General features: G+C 34.5%; 1 protein-coding gene across 1 annotated transcript in view; it reads right to left on the bottom strand.

The window, feature by feature from the left end:
• Positions 1–15,472, bottom strand: part of TDO2 (tryptophan 2,3-dioxygenase) — a 17,779-nt gene extending 2,307 nt beyond the window's left edge. The window contains exons 1-11 of the mRNA XM_011970493.1: positions 15,354–15,472; positions 15,024–15,129; positions 13,965–14,055; positions 11,031–11,101; positions 9,807–9,934; positions 8,626–8,812; positions 7,229–7,336; positions 4,398–4,509; positions 2,880–2,937; positions 1,611–1,690; positions 843–933 (exon numbers count right to left, since the gene is read on the bottom strand). Coding sequence (XP_011825883.1) covers positions 843–933; positions 1,611–1,690; positions 2,880–2,937; positions 4,398–4,509; positions 7,229–7,336; positions 8,626–8,812; positions 9,807–9,934; positions 11,031–11,101; positions 13,965–14,055; positions 15,024–15,129; positions 15,354–15,388 — 1,067 coding nt within the window. The 5' untranslated portion in view covers positions 15,389–15,472. The remainder of the gene's footprint in view (positions 1–842; positions 934–1,610; positions 1,691–2,879; positions 2,938–4,397; positions 4,510–7,228; positions 7,337–8,625; positions 8,813–9,806; positions 9,935–11,030; positions 11,102–13,964; positions 14,056–15,023; positions 15,130–15,353) is intronic.
• Between the last annotated feature and the right edge of the window lie 3,260 nt (positions 15,473–18,732).

The raw sequence follows: 18,732 nt of genomic DNA, 5'->3' as shown, positions 1-18,732 counted from the left end.
CACTGATATGTGTGCTCATTTGGTATAGGCAGTTATTGATTGTTTGTGCTTACAGAATTTATTTCCAGGGAAAGTGAAAATGTCTAAAAATCATGAAAATTTAAACCTGTTTATTTTAGAAACCAACCAATCTGATAATAACAGTAGGGATGAAATCAATGTACTGTAAAGATTTGAGGGGGGGCTAAATGCAAATGTCTAATTTATTCTTGGATTGATTCTTCTTTTTCAAGGGACCATAGAAGTTTTTCAGTTTCCAGATGTATCCATTTGTCCATTTATCTATGATATTGTGAATATCAAAATAAGAATGTACGTCCCTTAGAAACCTCTCTAGCATATTTTAAATCCTTAATAAATGTTGATCTCTTTCCTTGTAAACACTTTAAAAAGGGCACTCTCTGGAGAGATGGAAATAGTTTTATAATATAGAGTCACATCAGAAAACAAGATGCTACTTTAACTGTGTCATTTATCTAGCCAGGAAGACATTTGTAGAATTAATGATAAATGTTTTCGTCTAGTCAAAACTTGAGCCACAATGAGTTGAAGACTTTTCTGCCTGGATGTAAGCACTGTTAAACCCTTTGTTTCCTCACATATCATGCAGGCATTGATACCATACCCCTTTTCATACAGGATCAAAGCAGTGAAGGTTCATAATTAAAGATTTTATAAAATTACTTCCAAAAGACCGAACTGGAATATTCTAACTACAAATGTGTTGTTAGTAGTTCAGACAGGAGCAAATAAAATGACTTTTTAAAGTTAATCAGCGTATAGATGGGGAAACAAATTGTTGGTGACTGCCACCAGGAAGAAAGGAGAATTTCCCCACCTACCTCACGGTTGAGCGCAGGTAGTGATAGCCTGAGGAACCACCGGTGCCAGCTTTGCTGCCCAGCATTCTGTGCACCATGCACACATGGTTATCTAGGCAAACACACAAATTTACTGCATGGATATTTTTCTACCATTAGTCCCACAATGTTCTAACAATAAGGGCTTGGTAATGATTATTGCTTCTGAGAAAATGCTGACAACGAACACTTGGCCATATGGAAGGCTCATACATGAGAGCCGGATGAGACTGTGAGGTTGCCTAGTGCTCCACTTGCTTCAGGCTACATGCATTTCACTCCCTCCTTCATTGCATTTAGCCCATGGACACAATAGAAGAGACCAGGGCCATAACATGACTCATGAGCCCATGCCACCTTTGCCTTCATGGCAAATTCCTTCATTTAAAAAAATTAAAAACCATTTAAATTAAAAATTTAAAACTGCATTGGCATAATGGCAAATATATTACTCTTACATAATAAAACTTTTTTTGACCTAAAGTTTATTTTTTCCTTCAGATTTTAAAATAAAATATGTTCATGAGCTCCCAAAAGTATTGTGGGCCTTAGGTACTGTGCCTAGCATGCATATAGATCAGTTGGCCCTGGGAGAGAGTGATGGCCAAGCTGGTATGTATGAAAGAACGCACCCACACACAAAGGAGGGGGGAAGAGAGAAAGTGGGCACGAGGGCACACAGAAGACCAAGACAAAGAGCACAGGAACAGCATGTGGGGAAGCAGCATGGGGTGAGCGGGAAGGACTTACATCTCCATTTGGTCATCAGTGAATCTATGTCCATAAGAGAAGTCAGCAACTGAAAAGGTACCTGGAACCTAGGCTCTTCCCTAAAGGAAAAAGAAGAATATATTCAAGTAAATCGAGTGCGTTAGAAGGAGCATGAGTTTGACAATCAGTTGGCCCTGGAAACAAATGTCAGCTTTGCCTGTGAGGAGCTGTGGCAGCTTTGGCTTATTCTCTCAGTCTCAGTTTCTTCGTCTCAAAGATGAAATAATACTACTCAACTTGCGGTGTTTGAAGTCTAGAAAATTCCATGCAATATACATGAAGTAATCACCCAGAGTCACATCTAACATTGGTTCTTATTAAAAGGAGACAGATGCACTATCACAGATTTCCCAGCCAAAAGTAGTCAAACACTTTTAGGCAAAGATATTAAAACACAAAAGGAAAAACCACTTTTTAATTCTTTTCATCTATTTGGGTTTTTTTGTTTGTTTTTTTGTGTTGTTTTTGTTTTGTTTTGTTTTTACATCTATTTCTTCAACTTTCTCAGTATATTTTCTACTTAGGATGCGTATGCCTGACTGGCATACATTTACTTGAGTTTAGGAAAAGAGTCAGAAGATTTTGTTTATGTTGCCATTTTGAAGAAAGACTTGAAAAGATTTTAAAAATTAAATACACAGAAGCATGACAGCCTGTCAATATAGATATTTTTTACTACTGTGATATTTATTGTTCTGAAATATTTAATTCATGAACCCTGAGGATGGGACCTTTATACAATAGAGTAGGAATGAGTCAACATTTAAGGAATACTTCAAACATTTTAGACCATGAAGATAATTTTAATTGAAATTGCTGAATAAGTGGTATAGTTTGCAAGTTATTTTCACTTCATGCATTTTTTATTTTCTTAAACAGTAATAATCTTACAACATTGTTTAATGATAGAACACATTTCATGAGTGAGTCTCTGAGAGAGTAAAGTTTGGCCATTTAGAACACTTAGTGTTACACAGTGCTTTGTAGAATTCAGTTAAAAAGGATATTTGATTAATTTGTGCAGTGTTTAACACCATTTAACCCTGTTCAGGGAAAAATTTATGCTTTTACTATTTAAAAGAAAAAAAGGGGGACCATAAAACTTCATTACTAATTATTTTCTAAGTTTTCTCCAAAAACTAAATTACTGCATTGAACTATGCTTATAAATTTTAGGCTTTATACTGGATATGTTATCCATATCTACCCCTCAATTTTAACGTCAGTCTCTCTTCTGATTTGTTTTACCTGTAAAAATATATCATCAATGCTCCCTGAAGTGCTCTGTATGACAGCCGTCTTTCACCTGCAAAATACGTTGCAAATTTAAATTTATTAGGTAATTTAAGGTAATTTTATATTAATTCGGCATCATCATCTTAAAAAATTTAATGGATTACATGTGTTTAGAAATCAATATAAGTTTCAGTTTACATTTTTTATCCCTTAGGTTGAATTTATAAACATATCACTTAAAATACAATTTTAACATTGGATTTTTTAAAACAAACTAAAAATGTACATATTTTAAATTTTCAAAACCTTCAAATAGCATGTTAAGAAAACCTGATTTTTCTAGAAAATACTTGACTTTCATAACAAAATTCATTTTCCAAGTAAAATAGTACGTCTTTCATTTCAAAAAAGTAGAGATGCGTTATAAGCATCACTTCAAAGTAGTTTTCACTAATTCACTTGAAATTAGCTAACTTGTTTTTAATGAGCACAATTATGTAAAATCGTATATGTGTGCTCTAATGAAAGACTTTCTCCTTGCTTCAGGAAAACAAGATTTTGTTATTCTTTACTGAGGTTTTTTTGTTGTTGTTGTTGTTTTAAGAAAACAGAAGCTAACAACCTTTAAGCTTATTAAACTTAACACCAATTTCATATATTGCTTTGTTTTGTACGTGTGTTATAAAAATTAATTTTTACTTTTATTCTGCCTATTTCCATAAAGGTTTAAGATGCTTTACAATGAAAGTTCTAAGTCAAAATGAACACAAAAGTTTAGAAATGAAAGTACTGATTTTATGGCTCAATAAGTTTCAGGAACTAATAGCTCAGTACCAATTGTGCCAAAAGTCTAAATGTATGTGTTTCCTGGTCTCCTGGTCAGTCAAGCAGATTTGTATGAAAGAGCTCACCCACACACAAAGGAGGGAGGAAGAGAGAAACAGGGCAGGAATATACCATGTAATTGGAATGTAAGAACATTCCAAGCCCAGAGAACACATAAAAAGACTCCTTGGTGATAAATCCAAATAACTAAACTTAGCGAATAAAAGAAAATTAGTATGGCTGGACAACACAAATATGAGATCATAAAAGGCCTTATAGAGCATGTTAAAGATTTTGTCTTAATCCTAAAACAATGGGGTAACATCAATACTTGCTCTCACAGTAGCTATTCCTTCCTTTTCTTACCTCTACCATAGTCTTTACTATTACAACGATTTGTCTTCATTTCTGTTCCTATTAGGCCGTGAACTATTTGAGAAACTATATGCAGTTGATCTTGATATCCCTTGTATCTGGCATAGACTACGCAAATTTTTTTTCTAATGTTTTTGAAATAATCTGGGCATAGAAACCTGTTAAAATAGATTTATCACTGAAAACATTTACTCCATTTTTGTTTCTATCAGTAGAATATCAATTTTCATTCTATTTCTCCCAAGCAAGTCTTGATAGGCTTATAAAATGATGTTCTGATCTCATATTCACACATTTCAGGAAAAAGATTCATAAAATAAAAATACCTACCTTTACTAAGGAGATGTTCATGACGTTTCTCATCAAATAAGGACAATAGCACCTCTTTTTGCTTCTGAAATTCAGCCACCTGTTCCTCTTTTTCTTCAGACTCTTCCTTAGCCTTTAGGAAAAATATGGCATTAATAACCCTGAGAGAGAATAAATAGATTGATATTTTAGAAAACTTTGCTTACAAGGAAGAGAGTTGTGGTTGCAAAAATGATGTACTTTTAATATTTACTGTATCATCTAATAATTACTATTTGGAAATTATGTCTTATGAAAAAGAATCTTCCACACACTCAGTGGCTCTATCCTTTTATTTAAGTTTAAATGATTTCTCAATATTAAATATTATCTTCATAAATGTAATGAACAATGAACCCAGATGGACAAAAGCAGAGATAACTACCAGCAGTTAATAATGACCTAATTTTAAACAAGAATTATTTAACACAGGAAGTAAGGTAACTTCACTTAGAAAAAGTTAAGAATTCCTAGTCAGAAGAACTATTAACTCTATTGAAATTCTACATTCAGTATTGAAATACTGATAATAAAAAACTGTAAATACAATTTCTTAGATATTTCTCACTCATGTTTTCTTCATTTTCTCTCTATCTATTGATTGGTTTAAGAAAATTCTTATTTTTTCTGCCTACAACACGTATTCTGTTTATAAGCCAATTAATTGAGCTAGGGCAAATTATTTAACCCAATTATTTCCAATTCATCAGAACAACGACCCTATGTAGTACTAACCTATATGTATATTATTTCCAATTAATTATTTATTCGATACATGTCATGCTAAGATGATAGAGATAAAATTGTGAGCAAAACTCGAGAGTTGTGATATTGTACAGGAGTTATCTGATAGGAATAAGACATTGAACAAATAATCACCCAGTCATTAAATTACAACCTTAGACCATGCTATACAGAAGCAGTATTGGCATCATAACTTAAAGTAATAAGAAGTTTAGGAAAGACCTTCCTAAAGAAGTTTTCCTTGAACCAAGATCTTAAGAATCGGAAGGAGTTAGTTGGGGAAGAAGATTCCAAATCCAGAGAAGAACACATAAAAGGACTCCTTGGTGATAAATGCAAAGAACTAAACTTAGCTAACAAAGAAACTCAGTATGGCTCGACCACATGAATGTGCGATCATAAAGGCCTTATAGACCAGGTTAAAGTTTTTATCTTAATTCTAAAAACAATGAGGCAACATCAAAAGGCTTTACACAAGGGGGAGATGTGATCAGATTTGCCTTCTGAAAAGATTATTCAGACTGCAATGTGGAGACTAAAGTAGAATAGAAGCATACTGGGAAGGTGGAGGAGAACAGTTCAGAGATTATTATAGTCCGGGTGAAAAACGATGGCAGGTTACACTTGAGTGGTAGTGGTAGATTAAAGGATGATACTTGAGAACTAAATAGGTAACATCGGTAGGACTTGATGATAGCTTGAAGAAGTGGTGAAACAAGAGGGCGGAGCCAAGGATCCCTGATAGAAGTCTGATGACAGCCCAGATGAATTATAGGAGAAAAAGTTCTTTAATGCAGAGAAGACAATGTTGGTACAAGAGTGGATGGAAGGAGTAATGTTCAAGCTTGGTTTTATTGGTGTGTTTTTGAGAGGACCAGGAGGAAATATCAAGTAAGGTATTATACACATGTTCTGAAATCTAAGGGGATATATAAACCAGAGATAAATGTTTGAGAATTATGTTGGCTAAGTAGATATTGAAGCAGTGGGTATAAATGACACCATCTAATGAAAGAGTGTAGAGATAGAACAGAAAGGATCTAAGCCAATGGACTACAAAACTCTATCATTTATTGGTCTAAGAGAGAAATAAGAGCAAGTAAAAGAGATAGAGAAATAAGGGCCAGAGAATTAGAAGCAAACATAATGGTATGTACTAAATCCAAGAGAAAAGAATGTTCAAGAAAGAATAAGTCGTAGTCATTAGTATTGAATGTTTCTGCGAGGTCAACTAAGTTAAGACTAAAAATGTACTTGAAGACCACATGAGAATGACGGTACAGGAAGACAGCTTGAAGTAAGCTGAAGATTAGATGAGAGATAAATAATTATTCTGACTTCTGTTCTCAATGCTTTACAAGTATTTATTTAATTTCCTGTCATAATAATCTTATGAGTTAGATATTCTTATTTTTCTATTTTGCCAATGCTGAAAGAGAGGCAAAGAGAGGTGCAGTCACTTGTTCTCTGTCACACAGTTGTTTAAGAAGTGGAAGCGGGACTGGAACCCAAGTAGCGTGACTTCAAAGTATATGCTTTCAGCACTACCTGATGCAACCTCTCAAGATGTAGAATTTAAACAACTCTTCCAGGAAATTTAGTCATGCAAAGAGGATGAGAGACCTGAAAGATCAGGGCAATGAGAAATCAATAGTATCTTTTAAGTAGGAGAAAACTGACATTGTCTGAGAGCTGCCAGAAAGCACCCAGTAAATATACAAGAGCAAAAGCAAAGCTACAGGGCTAAATAGATTTGGTTCGTTGGTTCACTGTGGGCCTAGTTCTCTCTAGAATTGGTCCTAATATAGAATTTTCAATAGAAATGAAAAAATAATATTAATCTCAGCTACTTATCATAGATAAAATTCTCCCTTGCAATGAAGGTCTTATTTTAGTATAATATTTATCGCACATAAAGAAAATAAAATCAATCATGTAATATAGTCCAAGAAAATACATTTGTGAAAGAAAAAAATATGAGAAAAATGAAAGGTTAAGAGAAAAGTAAAAATAATTAAATTTTGAATATTTCTGTATTTGATTTATATTAACTCATGTCATCTAAATACCTGAATACTTATGAATTCCTCTTCCAGGCCTCTGGTGATATTTTTTTCGAGCTTTCCCCAGAAGTTAAATCCATGTGGCTCTAAACCTGGGGTTCTTTCCAGCCATGCCTTGAATAAACATTATTTTTTAAGTGAGTACATGGTAAAATTTAAATTATGTAAAATGCGTTGTAACTGACATGTATAAACTTGAAACAAGAAATCTTCATGGTTTCCAGAAATGTATGCTACAAGTTTTATTTGTAAATGTTTTTTATTTCTCTTCAATTTCTTCACTTATGAAATAATTAATATATTCAATTTCCTTAATTTTATGGCAACCATTAATAATGTTTACTCTTTATTTCTTAAGAAATATGTGATTACAGAAATTCCAATTGTCTTCTAGAAATCTATACACATATCTAAACATATGTTCTATCTAAACATATTTAAAGAGTATATTCTTAATAATTATTTTACTGATATCTTCTGGTTTATTCTCAAGTTACTTTATGTCTTAGGAGCTGAAGAAATGATGATGTGTGTAAGATACAATCTCCTCTAAATTCATGGGAACTGTATACTTAGTAACTTTGAAATTAATCATCCATGCAATTACTTTGAGATTTTAAAATATTTTTAAATCTAGAAATAAAACTAAATTCATGTACCTCTGTGAGTTCTCATTTAACCCATACTTATCATAATTCTGAAATTAGCTTTGGAATTCTTTTTCTCCCTATTCTTATATGCCATTATTTAACATTATATATAATGCATTAACCTAAATCCACATTTACATTACCCAGAGGATTAATGAGCAGAGTATAATTCAACACAAGAAAAGTTGATTTGCAGAAGAAAAGGCTTTGCAATGGAAACCAAGACAATGCAATCTTTGTTTAGTAATCTATTTTTGAAGAAAAAATTAATAATTCCTAAAGGCTACTTGTAGACCTTTAGGGAATTTGGATACAAAGGGAGCATTTTCTGAGGTGTATATTCTTAGTAATTTAGTTCAGCTAAGAAAAATACTAAATAACCGAAAATTTCCAATTACAGAATATTTTAAAACAATAAAGCTCACTAAATAATCACACTCAGTCTAAAAATCAGCTAAATTAAGCATTACTTAGTAGGGATATTTAAGGAATTGTTTTATTGAGATGATAAGGTTATTAAATATTAACATACAATTAATTACATAAGTATATCTGATGTTCTCAGCAGGGTTCTTGATATTTTCAATATTTCAGTAACATGAATTTACAAATTCATGTATTTTTATGAATTCTTTCTATCCTTATTTCCACTGAATGTAACTCAATTTTGATGAGTTTTAAAAATTCTGTTTAGCAAAAGCTAAATTAAGAAGATGTATTGAGTTAAACTTTAGAAATTGTATGAATCCATACCTCCACTAATTCCAGAAGTGTCTTTTCCTGCTCAGACTTAAGTAGCAGTTCATTCTCTTCTCCTTTGAAGTTATCACGATAATGTCTTCTGTTATAAGGGACTCTCATGTTCTGAAGAACACCTATCTTGTTTTCTAATAGTCGGAATTGCAAACTCTGGAAGCCTGATGCTGGAGATAAGTACTCTCTTTGAGATTAAATGGGGGAAGGAAAGGCAAGGGAAGGGAAAGAGATGATAGGAGAATAGCAGAGAGGAGGGGAGGGGAGAGGAGGGGAGGGAAGAGGAGAGGAGAGGGGAGGGGAGGGGAGGACAGGGGAGGAGAGGAGAGGAGAGGGGAGGGGAGAGGACAGGAGGAGGGGAAAGGAGGAGAGGAAAGGAAGGGTTCACATTATCAATCACCATAATGGTTTCTTCTATTGTAAGAGGTTGTCAGTTTTGCTCTGTTGGATATCAAGAGCAGATACACACAACTGTCTAGAGTTAGACCTGTGATTTGACTCATTGAAATCAGAAAAATGAGCTACTTAAACATTGTTGGGCATCAAAAATGTTATTACTCCCACTCCCCTTATTACATCCTTGTGAATGTCTTTCATTTCGCTGCTGCTAAGACTTTAACGTTTTAAATTCACCACAAATTCTACTTTTCCTTTGTCAGACATGTTCAGTACATTGCTTGTTACATCCTGCACCCAATGGAAGAGTTTTAAACTTTTTTCTTCTTATATTTTGGTAAGAAAAAAAGTTATCTATATGGTATTGCCTTGAAATGTACAGGTAAAATTTATGGTTTAATCCGTAACTTCTACTTTGATTGACATGCTTCTGTATATATCGCTCCTGTTTTGAGTTTTTATATTTTTTAAATTTAATTACATGTATTTTATTAGCTATTTTAGTCAATGTGCTAAGTTGTCTAAAGTTCTTTTTGGAGAGAAACAGGACACACAGTGATGAATTTAAATTAATCGATCATATTATGCTTACATGTAAAACTTAATAATAAAATATTTTTAATAACTTCTCAGATGCTTTGTGATTGAAGACCCCTAAGTCCACATAGTGACAAAGTGTTAAAAAGACAGGCTCCTCATGGCACACAACACACACATGCTCCTTTCACCCACCAAAATGAGAAAGTAAACTCCATCACATTTTTTAAAATGTCACAGATGTGCACCTGAAGTCATTGAAGTCCAATGCTGTCATCGTCTCGAGAATGGAAAACTGCTGCACCAGCAGTTTCAGGATCACTGACACTCGGTGCATACGAGAAACAACCTTAAGCATGTTCCTTTCATCTCTGACCTGATGGTTAAGAAATGAAACACTGAGTTAGCAATGCTGACCTCTAGAAAATACAAAATAGACAATGGCACTGCATTCCCATTAATTTTATCTCTAATTTTGTTTTAAAGGGAAACTTTGAAACTAAAATTTGCCAAGAGTATATGTTGAACTAATAACAGTTCTGAATTGTGTGCAAGGAATTTCTGCAAAATAAGAAGTTTTTTCTTTCTTTGACAATAGAAAACTATATAGAAGCAAAGTAGAAGTAAATTCTAGAATACAATCCCCCATTGATTTCAAAACAAGCTTCTCTTTTAGTTTTGTGTCAAAGGAGAGAGGTCAAGATAACACAGGAACTTCGGGTGAGGATTAAACAACATGTGGATCAATCTACTCTTTACTGACGGCCAAAGTTGCCACTGACATAAATGGGAAGTGGATCCACACAGGCAGGAAGAGTCCCATCTGTATGTGTGTGCTCTTTCTCCTAGCCCTTCCTGGAGCAGGGGCTCAGAGGTAGAGGACCCAAGGAAGGATCCTCAGAGCCATGGCAAGAGAAAGCAGGGTGGGAGATGGAGAAGTGCAGCTCAAACTCCTGCCATCACCAGAAGCTTTCCCTCCTCTCCTCTCACTCTTTGTCCTCCTGTCCTTTTCTTCCCCATTCCCTCATTCCTCTTTCCTCCTTTTCTTCCTCTTTTTCTTCCTCCCACCATTTCTCTACTGCTTCCTTCTCTTCCTTTATCACTTTCCTTATTATTGCTCCCATCTTCCCGTAGCTAATATTCAGTAGAAATACAACTCTGATAGCTGTTAATTAAAGGATCCCCATTAGTTTGGTAATCCACCATCATTTATAACATCTTTGTGTGTGGAAATGAGTTCTAAACAAGGGACTTGAAACTAAAATTTGAAAGGAACCTTAAAGTCACATGTAATTTTGCAGTGGCAATGGGAAAATATGACTGAACTCCTCATTCATTCAGAAAATGTCTTGTTTGTTTTATCATTAAACATTAAGACCACCACTTGGTGTTAATGTTTTTCTCTCATTAATAATACTTTCCATATCTTCCAAAAATATATATGAAACCAATATTGTGACATAAGAACTTACATGGCCATTCTGAAAGATCTCTCGAACAGAATCCAATTCCCAGAGGATTTGCTTAAACCAGAGTTCGTAAGCTGTAATAAGGAAATCATTGTCAATTGGAAAGTTATGGGAGCCTTTTTGGCCATTATTATATGAAAGATATGTTTAACATATTGAAAGAGAAATTAAAATATTACCTTAAATCAATAAATGTAAATATAGTCCCATTGTACGCCAGAAATAAATGTTAATGTTAAAGTTGTAATAGCCTCCTTTTATTAAATGTTTTAATATGCTAGGCATGTTACCTAATGCTTCATATTCATTATTATTACACTAATTCCTCTCAACAAAAGCGTTTTTAGGTCTTTGAGGATATAGCACCTAACCTAATTCTAGCTTCCTCTATGGAAGCTGGAAGTATGTGAGGAAGCAGAAGTAATAATCAACTTCAACCAAACTGAGAAATTAATATTTCCTAACCTAAATGAAAGACTGTAGGATTTTAAGAACTTGAAAATACAAGCTAAGTTACGTAAAATGCAGCATTTTGTCTGTTTGTTTTATTTGTGAAAATCCTAGCAACTCATAGTACTTAGCACATATGGGAAAGCAGCCAGACGTTTGCGGTGAAAGGAAAACGACAAACCTTCATATTACTGTGACAGCTAATTCCCAGGGGCAACTTTGTTGCAGTTGAGTCCACATTATCCAGTAGATCATCTTTCAGAATTTCCGTGAGTCCAAGGTTTATTTGTTTAAACCTACCTGAATTCTGCCAAAGCTTTTCTGTTGAAGCATTAAGTTTGTTCTCCCCCTTTACTAGGGGTTGTCAAACAATTAACATTGGCATTAAAGAAAAGTGATATAGTAGGCCTGGTGCGGTGACTCAAGCCTGTAATCCCAGCACTTTGGGAGTCCGAGGAGAGCAGATCACGAGGTCAGGAGATCGAGACCATCCTGGCTAACACGGTGAAACCGCGTCTCCACTAAAAATAGAAAAAATTAGCAGGGAGTGGTGGCCTGTAGTCCCAGCTACTCGGGAGGCTGAGGCAGGAGAATGGCGTGAACCCGGGAGGCAGAGGTTGCAGTGAGCCGAGATCACGCCACCACACTCCAGCCTGGGCAACAGAGCAGATTCTGTCTCGGGAAAAAAAAAAAAAAAAAAGGTAAAAGTGATATAGTAATGACATTCTGGAAGAAGCATAGTTGGAATCAATCTATCTGAAGTTACTGGCTGTGTCAGTTGGGGCAAAACTATTTTCTTTAACTTCAGTTGACTCATTTGTAAAATAATCAGTTACCCACCTACAATTGGAAACCTATGATTCAAAACCCTAAGACTTACAGCAGTATGATAGATAGACATGGATAGACATTTTGACTCCTTTGTGTTACTAGATGATTCATAGCAAATATAAATGGTTCTCCCCATTGGCTTAATTTTCCCATAATATTCTATGCCACTGGAAACTAAGGACTCACTCATATTCATCCATTTTTCTTCAGTACCTAGCATAGTGTCAGGCAGAAAGTAAATATTTAGTGATTGTTTTATGAATAAATTAAATAGACAATGTAATAATTAGATGAGCACAGGAAGTCAATAATCTTAGAGATCTGCAGTGCCTCCTATTTGGTTCTATCCTATGGATAAGGCAATGTTTCCATACTAATTAAGAGAATTCCATTGTAAGTCTCAGTTATGTTTAAGGATACTTTGGAGGAACTAAATTTTATATATGAGCAAAGAACAATCAAATATTTATTGATCAGTTTATGTGTATCTTTTTTAACCCTATGTAACCACTGTCTAAATGTTATAACTAAAGAATAGAAGAAAAGTGTTTTTATAAAATAATGATAGCTACCATTGGTTGCATGTTTATTATGTGCTATACCTCGGGCTAAGTGCTTAATGCACATTATCTCATTCATCTTCATAGGAACTCAGTAAGTGAGAGCATCAGCAATTCCCTCCATTTTACATATGGTAAAGTGGAGGTCGTGAGATCTAAGCAACTGACCAGAGTCACACAATTAATAACAATAGAATTGAGGTTTTAAACAATTTTTAATTCCTAATTTATGCTCCTATACCATTATTCTTCTCCTATTGATATTGCCTTGGTATAAGCCACCAATAAAAGTATAAACATAAAAACAGGAGAACTGACACATTAAGCCAATTTTTTAACTTTTAATTTATTTTCTAGAAAGACTTTGTTAATTTAGTCAATCACTTTGGAAAGCACCCATTTGCAGAAAGGACACAAAGAATTGGTAAGGCAAGGAAACATGTCTAGATGTGGGGCACTGGCAGGCAACAGTGATTGGGCTCCAGTCATTCAGAGGTCAGTATAGTGGCGCTGAAAAGCTTAGAGTAAATGTTACTAATATTTTGGGGTCACAGACGTCTTTAAGATAATATTCATGAAAATTTGCACATAATTTAGGAGCTCAGGAGCCTTCTAAACTTCTGAAGTCATGAAAACATAGGCTACAAATAACACACTGCCCAGAAATTATTATAGAAATCAGGAAAAGATAAACATACATTTTCGGACAAAATTTACATTTTTGTTTATTACCAGATTTGTATAAATTTCAATGACCTTGAAAATAGTTTCTTGGTGTTCCCAAGTGAGAAACAGTAACATCTTCACTTGCGAATTCTTTGTGAAATTCCGAGAGGCAGAAAGTCCCCTTGGAGTTCAGAACAAAGCTAAAGTCCTACTTTGCCTATTAGCAGTGGAGTAACATAAAGAAGACTATTTAAATCCTTTTATAAGTCCTATGAGAATTTATCTGGCAGCAAAATATTCTCAAACATTTCTAACAGAGGTGAGTCCATGATCTTTCATCATTTTGTAGTTTAAAAAATTGTAGCTTTCCTTGTTATCAATGAGAAATGCCTGTGGAATAATTATTGTACAAAACTTTTGTGCAACTTACCTTGATGAGTTATGATAAAAAGATGTTCATCATGGATTTTATTTCCTTTTATTTCACTTTGCAGTTCTTGTGCATTCAAAACTTTTTCCAACTTGAAATGAAAAATAAAAAGCCAGTCTGAAATTGCGGAAGTTGGTTTTTATCAACTTTAGTAAGAAGTAGAATATGATAATGAAAAACGCTCCTCCAAACCCAAAATTCTCAGAAACCAATCTCTTTTCTTTTAAATAGTGGATGAATCTCCTTATAAAGAGTGAATTGAATTTGTGATTTTTATTCTTCTCAGAAAATTTCTATTTGGTAAGATTTTATCATAATAAATCCTATTAAGCTCTTTGAGACATCATATCCCTTTTCATGAAATGAATATGATGAAAGCTTGAAAACTTGCTGAGCTGACTATGCATTTGGCATTCTTTTATTCCCCTAAAGAGCCTATTCTAAGAATATTTTAACGTCCTTTATCAGTTCATCCTTAGAAACTCATCGATGAAGACATCAAGGACTCTGATCGTTTTGCCTCTTAAAAAAAAAAAAAAAAAAAAAAAACAGAAGACAAACAGGCTGAAACTTGGCCCAGAATAATCTCCCAATACCTCATTCGTTAACATCCCTCTTTACGTGTTAATGATTTCAAGAAAATTCTCCGTGTGCCTTTAACATTCCTACTTTATGATAAGAGATTTAAAGGATAATTTTTTCAAAATGCATTTGCGGTTATCTAGGCTGACATTTATTAACCATGTCTTATTTATACAAGTTGCACAATGCCTGCGAATTGTCCACAGTGTATCTTATCATGTATCCACCTCTGCCCAGATTCTGGATTCTCTGCTTTTACTTCCACTGGAGAGATGAATTTTCTGCTATAAGTCTCTTGAGTTACTCTAACAAAAGTTGAAAACGTAAAAATGTTTATGAATAAAAATATCCTTAGGTCCAGAAAACAAATGGTGATTGAGAAAAACAAATTCTGAGAAACAAAATCATAAAAAGTCGCTTTGCAGAATTGAGTGCCTAGCAATGGACACCAAACCCTATAAGGACCCTGCCACTTACATGCAGGTAGTTTCCATAGATAAGACCTCCTTTGCTGGCTCGATTCACACCAGTTTGTGATTTGTCTTCTTCACTGCCTTCTACAGGGAGTTTTTTAAAAGCACATCTGCAAATTTAATAAATCAAGAGAGAAAAATAGTGCATTAGAAAACACAGTTAACTAATGATATGGGTGATTAAAATTGTAATTGTAAATTTTCTTTAGAGTAGATTGTTAGACAAAAGAATAAAGGTGACAGTTTTCAATGCTCCTTAAATTCAGGAATCAAAAGGCTCACACTTGATACTTCTAATAGCCTAAATCCACTTAGAATAAAGGCAAATACTCACCCAAAGTTGTTTCCTAAAAATGGGCACCCACTCATGGTGAAAAGGCACTGTCTGAGAAGCACGGAAGTTTGACTCTAGGCAGATGCTATCATTGACCTTCCCAGATGTTCTTCAGCTGCCTTTTATGTATCCTGCTTACCCTGCACCATCCAATCAGCACACTTCTTGTAGTCTTAGCTAACTCTCATTTCCACTGGTACAGAACAGAACCTCTGTAAACTTTAGAGTGGATTTATGTTGGGCACAGTTCATTTGCTAAGAGTGAGTGATCTGCCAAATTGAGTCGTAGGACTTGCCAAGTTCTGCTTTTATATTCAAAGTAACAAACATCCAATGAATCAACAGAGGCCAAGTTAAAAAAATTACATTTATTCAATCCCAAGAAAACATTTGGCATAGTATTAGGATACATAAGACAATAAGCTTGTAAAAAACAAATATGTATTCTCTCAAATTTAAATATTCTTACAGCTTCTAGACCAAAAACTGAAATTTAACACCTCTAGGGAAATTAACTGTATAATAAAGTTTGGGTACCTGCTCAAAGCCCACTTCCATTCAATCATCAGAGTTCTTCTGACCTAAATATCATCTAATAATCAGCAGCAGTTAAGCTCTCAACACACTGTATTGGAATTTAAATGAATATTATCAGTTTATTTTTCATCTGTGGCATACCAATGATAGCGTAGCTAGGAATCATCCACATTGCCTATATAGAATTTTAAAACAATAGTTCAAGACCAGCCTGGCCAACGTAGTGAAACCCCATCTCTACTAAAAATACAAAAAAATTAGCAGGGCGTGGTGGCATGTGCCTGTAGTCCCAGCTACTGTGGAGGCTGAGGCAGGAGACTCACCTGAACCCAGGAGGTGGAGGTTGCTGTGAGCCAAGATTGTGCCATTGCACTCCAACTTGGGCAACAGAGTGAGACTTCGTCTCAAAATAACAAAAAAAAAAGAAACAAAAACAAAAAGCAATGACAACAAAAACCAATAATAGCCTTGTGTCCATAATTCTATACAATGTCAGTGATAAGAATATTCTTCCTTGAAACATCATTTATTAATCTAAGCTCTAAACAATTGCCCCGAGGACTATTAAGCCAGGATAGAAGCTTCATGGCCTTATCCTTAGCATGCCACTACTACTCACTAAGAACTATATGCAGAAACAGCACTTAGCCTTTATTTAATCATCTACCATGATGGAATTTTGCCTAATTAGCCAAAGTCATTAGAAGTCAGAAACCTCATTTCTAGTCTTGGCTGTATGACTACGTTTGCAATATGAGAAAAACTCACTTAATTTCTGTACATATCAATTTCCTCACCAAAATAAAAAGTGTTTCAGTTGATTGTAGTCTTCAAGATCCTGACGCAGGTTAAAAATCTTGATTTTATTACTGAATAATAAATTATGTATCTAATACAGAAAGATAAACAACATGCAAATGCCATGTTATAATTGAACTAGAAAATCATCAACACTATATGCTATACCCGTCACATTTCCCTTGAGTTTTTATGAATGATCCTGGAAATTGCCTCCACACTGGGTAGGGACCTTATCTGAGAGAGGGGTGGAGTCACTGCTGCTTTTCCTGGTGTCCTGGCTTAGAGTGTTTGGAAGCAGAGAATAGTTAACAGCCCCTCTTTCTCTACATAGTTGTTCAACTGGGTATGTGTTTACACAGAATAATGCTAAATAATTTATTCCACTCTCTTTAAGACTTTTGAGCTGAGAAGTTTTCTTCACTTATTGGTCAACATACTAGTAAAACAAATAAGGAAACAAATTTTCCTATGAATTGGAAAAAATAGATATTTTAGAAACAAAAAATGTTTTTTAAATAAATGACATTTCACTCCTAAGTAGTAGTATCAATTCAATATTTGCTTTTATGTCACAAGAACTGATAATTGAAAGACTTGAGTTTGGGGCATCAGAGAAATTGCAAGCTAATCTAAAAATAACTTATTTTCTTCATCCAGCAGAGTAACTACAGTGGAAGGCCCCCATACACACACATTCTTATTATTTTTTGCAATAGAAAGCATTATCAAATGTATTACTAGTTATATTCTAGTCATCATCTTGTCAATACTTAAATTTTGCCACTTGGAACCCAGTTTGTCTATCTGATGATAATCTAATTAGGAAACTTTTCTTTATAATCATATTTAGAATTTATTTCTTTTATTTTTTATTTTTTATTTTTATAGATGGGGTTTCACTATGTTGACCAGGCTGGTCTTGAACTTCTGGCCTTAAGCAATCCTTCCATCTCAGCCTCCCAAAGTTCTGGGATTACAGGTGTGAGCCACTGCTTCCAGGCACAGATTTAACATTTTTATAACTATAATATCCACAGCTCCCAATTTATTTATATACTGAATATTTTACACAGACCTTCTGGAAATATACTTTAACTCAAATAATAGAACGTGATAGAACCTCAGACATTTAAAAGATCAAGAAAGGAGATTCTACGGGTACAGGCAATGATCTGCAGTAACCTTCTAAACCCACTTTATTTCCATATGCACATAACTCTATGCACACATGGCTTAGAGAAGGAAGATGCTGGAGGCAACACTGGTTGATAAGCATGTTTAAGAAGATGCAAATCATAACTAATTCTGGGCCTAAAAGGGACCCTAGAAACCATCTAATCTATATTCAGAAGTAAAAATACTGGAAAGCTAAGAGATATAACAACTTTCTTTTTCAGACATGTAGTAAAAGAATATGAACATCAGATATAAAGCATTACAACAAAAGTCTTTGTCTCTAGGTCTTTCCTCATGATTTCTAAGGTTAGGGTGCAGAAAAGAGTGAGCCTGTGAGAGTAGAGCAATGAGAATTAGCGGGAACTTGTATTGTACTAAACTCTGAACTTGAATAGGAGTTTATAAAGATCATCCCTTCGGCCATCACAATATTTCTTTCTACAAAGCACCACATGTGCTCTTCCATAAGATGTTACCCTTTTTTTCCCCATCTACCCTTCACAGCTTAAAATTGCTACAATATCTTCCTGTCTGCCAATGCAATTTTCCATTCTTTTTCTTACTCAACAGTGGTAGATTGTGGCAGACACAGAAACCCTGACTTAGAAGGGGAATTCTGAAAGAATTCTGCACCTTTCTTTAAATAGCCCACAGCAATCCCCAGTTGCTCCTGGCATTGACCTCAATAATTTATTTATGGCTCTTTTCCTGTCTCAACTTCCTTAGTCCCTCACTACTTTCTGGGAACATCTCCCAAATAAATCCCCTTCCCCTAAATCCTTATCTCAAGACTCAGGCTTTCTCATGCGGAAGCCAATCAAATACATAGAGCTCTTGTTCATCAGGAGCTATAATATATTTAAGA

The sequence above is a fragment of the Mandrillus leucophaeus genome, unplaced genomic scaffold (assembly GCF_000951045.1).
Source record: "Mandrillus leucophaeus isolate KB7577 unplaced genomic scaffold, Mleu.le_1.0 Scaffold95, whole genome shotgun sequence".
Classification (NCBI taxonomy): domain Eukaryota; kingdom Metazoa; phylum Chordata; class Mammalia; order Primates; family Cercopithecidae; genus Mandrillus; species Mandrillus leucophaeus.
Note: the sequence above shows the minus strand (reverse complement) of the source record. Positions and strands in the feature narration are given on the sequence as shown.